This window comes from Sabethes cyaneus, chromosome 3, assembly GCF_943734655.1.
Source record: "Sabethes cyaneus chromosome 3, idSabCyanKW18_F2, whole genome shotgun sequence".
NCBI classification, from domain to species: domain Eukaryota; kingdom Metazoa; phylum Arthropoda; class Insecta; order Diptera; family Culicidae; genus Sabethes; species Sabethes cyaneus.
The window spans coordinates 133,981,939-133,985,526 of record NC_071355.1 but is presented as its reverse complement, the minus strand read 5'-3'; the positions used below and the strand labels follow the sequence as shown (position 1 = coordinate 133,985,526).

The 3,588-nt window shown below is 41.6% G+C and overlaps 1 protein-coding gene across 1 annotated transcript; it reads right to left on the bottom strand.

Annotated features, from left to right (window-relative positions):
• Positions 1 to 389: 389 nt before the first annotated feature.
• On the bottom strand, positions 390 to 2,028 carry LOC128740165 (uncharacterized). The gene is made up of 2 exons (XM_053835690.1): positions 795 to 2,028; positions 390 to 718 (listed from the first exon to the last, which is right to left on the bottom strand). Exons 1-2 carry the CDS (start codon positions 2,026 to 2,028, stop codon positions 390 to 392), a joined length of 1,563 nt encoding a protein of 520 aa, XP_053691665.1.
• Between the last annotated feature and the right edge of the window lie 1,560 nt (positions 2,029 to 3,588).

The window sequence follows — 3,588 nt, the reverse complement described above, 5'->3', positions numbered from 1 at the left end:
GCTCTTGAGAGCAGCAGTTGTTCTTTGAATTTACTTTCATGTAGTAAATTCAAAGAACAACTGCATGGAAATCAAAATAATTGTATACACTGTTAAACAAACAACACATAACACGAATGGGTTCATTCTGGCCATATTCGGTGCGTCTAAATTCCAGTCGAAGAAACTCTCTATTTCGTAGAAAACTTGGGATGCCACTGATGTTGATTTGAGCCAGGATCGCTGGGCAATCCAATTCGCCGACTAAAACCTTTCTAATGAAGAGAACTCTTTCAATTTTCCGTCGTCTTTCCAAAGTGTCCATATGCATTAAACGACAGCGGTCTTGATACGGAGGCAGATCGTATGTGTTTCTCCATGGGAGATATTTAAGCGCGTATCGAACGAATCTACGCTGGATGGCTTCCAATCTGGACGACCAAATACGGAGGCAGATCGTATGTGTTTCTCCATGGGAGATATTTAAGCGCGTATCGAACGAATCTACGCTGGATGGCTTCCAATCTGGACGACCAAATACCTGAATAAGGGCTCCACACTACAGCAGCGTATTCAATTACGGATCGCACAAGGGAGTAGTAAAGAGCGCGCAGGCAATAGGGATCCCGAAATTCCTTGGTGACTCGAAAGATAAATCCCAAGTTTTTATTGGCCTTCGCTATTATGTACGAATAATGCTCACGGAACGAGAGCTTCTCATCCAGGTGTACGCCAAGGTCTTTGATAACCTCGAGGTAACACAGCGCATACATCATTGAAGAATATTGAAAACAGCAAAGGGCCAAGATTGCTACCTTGCGGAACACCAGATCGATTAGAAAATTGATTCGAACGTGCGCTGCCCAGTCTCACAGAGAGACGCCGGTTAACCAGATATGACCTCAGCCAGTCTACAAAGGTCGGTACCGCACCCATCCGTTTTACTTTGGCCAGAAGCAAATCATGGTCCACACGGTCAAAGGCCGCCTTCAGGTCTGTGTAAATAGTATCTATTTGAGTTCCGTTTTCCATGTTCTGGATGCAGAATGATGTGAACTCTGTGAGATTTGTGGTGGTCGACCGTCCTGGAAAAAATCCATGCTGGTCACAGGAGATATGACGCTTTACTTCCTGAAATAGAAGCTTATTTACGAGACTCTCCAGTAGCTTCGATCCTGCGCATAAAGAGGTAATTCCTCGGTAGTTTTCCACAGCTGTGCGATCGCCTTTCTTAAACACAGGAAACAAAAATGATTCCTTCCAGGCATCTGGGAATGATGATTGACTCAGCGACAAGTTGCAAATTGCGGTTAAGGGTGCACATAACGTATCTACACAGTTCTTGAAGATGATTGGTGGTATACCATCTGGTCCCGGTTGCAAAGACGGTTTTAGCTTCTTAATTGCAGCTGCAACGTCTGTTTCGGAAAAGCAAATATCTCGCATGTCAAGTATTCCTTGTGGTACATTTCGGAGAGCATCGTCGATTATTCGCGAAGCAACTGGTTCAGTCTTGAATACGCTAGAGAAATGATTTGCAAATAAGTGGCAGATTCCATCTGCAGAGCTCGCTGTATTTGTCCCATGTGACATTATCGATGGAAGCCCTCGCTCTTTCCGTTTACCATTCACAAATGACCAGAACCGTTTGGGATTCTGCTTCAGGCTTTTTTGAGTACGCTGCACGTATAAGGTGTAAAGCAATTGATTGTAGATTCTGTAGCTGTTACTGGCTGACACGAACACTCGTTTTGTATACGGGTTGCGATGGTGAGAGTAGTGCCGAAGAGCTTTAGCACAATCTCTTTTTAATGCTCGTAGCCTCTTATTGGCCCATGGGGGATTCCGTTTGGGACGAGTTGCAGGCACATGTAAACTGAATAATCCATTCAACGTGACTATCAAATAGTCAACCGCTTCATTGATACTGTTGGCACTATACAAAGGGGCCCAATCAACCATCGCTAAAGAACGCCCTAAGGCAGCAAAATTAGTTCTTCGGAAGTCAAACTGGAATTCCTCCTCAGGCTCGGTAAATGAAGCAGGCATGGAGCATTGCAAGGTGGTTATTATAGCTGGATGGTAAAGATCAAGGTCTACAAGCGGTTCAACAGCTTCGAATACAGCGCATTCACGAACGGAACAGTCGTTGGCAAATAATAGATCGAGTATACGGTCTCGGTTGTTGACGACCGAGTTTTTACCGACTAAATTCCACTATTTAATATTCATTCGCGACAGATACGTATACGCTTTGAAATAAGACACTGATGAAGCCTGCACGTCTTAGGCGAACTACGTATCTGTTGCAAATAAATATTAAATAGTGGGATTCAATCGAAAAGTTTTTTCTTTCTTTGATTTCAGATTTCAATTGTCATTTTCTTCACTTGCTGTTACTCACAATTGTACAAGAAAAGCAAAAAGCGAAAAAAGCAGTTAATTCAAGCATGTAGGTAACGTGGTGTACAGTAGAGATGGTCGGGTTTCATATTTTCCATGCCCGAACCCGACCCGAGCCCGAAAATTTTTTTGCTGTCAAACCCGAACCCGACCCGAACCCGAATTTTTATTTTCTGTCAAACCCGAGCCCGACCCGAACCCGAAATTTTATTTTCAGTCAAACCCGAACCCGACCCGAACCCGGATTTATTTTTTTCGCTAAGCCCGAACCCGACTTGAACCCGAATTTTTTTTTCGGCTAAACCAAAACACGATTCGAACCCGAATTTTTATATTATGTTAAATTTGATCCCGCCCTAAACTTGAAATTTATATTAATTTTTATAAAACTCACACCTCGATTTAAATCTCGGAAGTTTTCTTTTCGTATTCTATATAGCGTTCGAGCTCTAATATTCATTTGAAATTATAGGTTTTTATCACCCTTCTATTTCTTTTGGAACTGAATTGAAAATTCAAAAAAATTAAAGTATACACTAGAATCGTTTCTATTACTTTTCGCGGGAATATCTCTTAAGTTCTCTATGAAACCTGTAAAAAGCGAAAAGAAAAATTTACATGAAATATTATTTTGAAATACTTGGATCTTGTTTCATTATGTTACACCGGTATCTAATAGCCGAAAGCTAGTTCTTTTTTTTTTTTTTTCCATTTTGGGTATTTTTATCACTGCGACCATTTGTTTGATCTATTGTGATATATCCCCCGTTTTATTATAGCTATGTTGTCAAGATGACGTACCACTATCAGAAGTGATCGTCATTGTTTGACTAATAGCATTTGTCCAGCCCGGTGATGCACTTCGGATGAAGTGCACTACTGCGCTGGGAGTTGTTCTCCAAATATCAGAGGGTTCTAACAGCCCTCTTTCAAAGAACCTTAATCTTTTATTGAGAATTGCCGGACATCGGCATAACAGGTGTTCCGAGTCTTCTTTTTCTATGCCACAGAAGCGACATATATCATCTTGAAGTTTTCCCATTAGCTTCAGATGATATCGGCTCGGACAATGTCCTGTTATAAGACCAGTATAAATGCTAAGATCTTTCTTCGAAAGCTCCAGGATTTTGCGAGTCATTGAAACGTTTGGAGAGATAAACCGTTTCGACTGCCTAGCAATGAAAGTGTTATTCCAATTTGATTCCA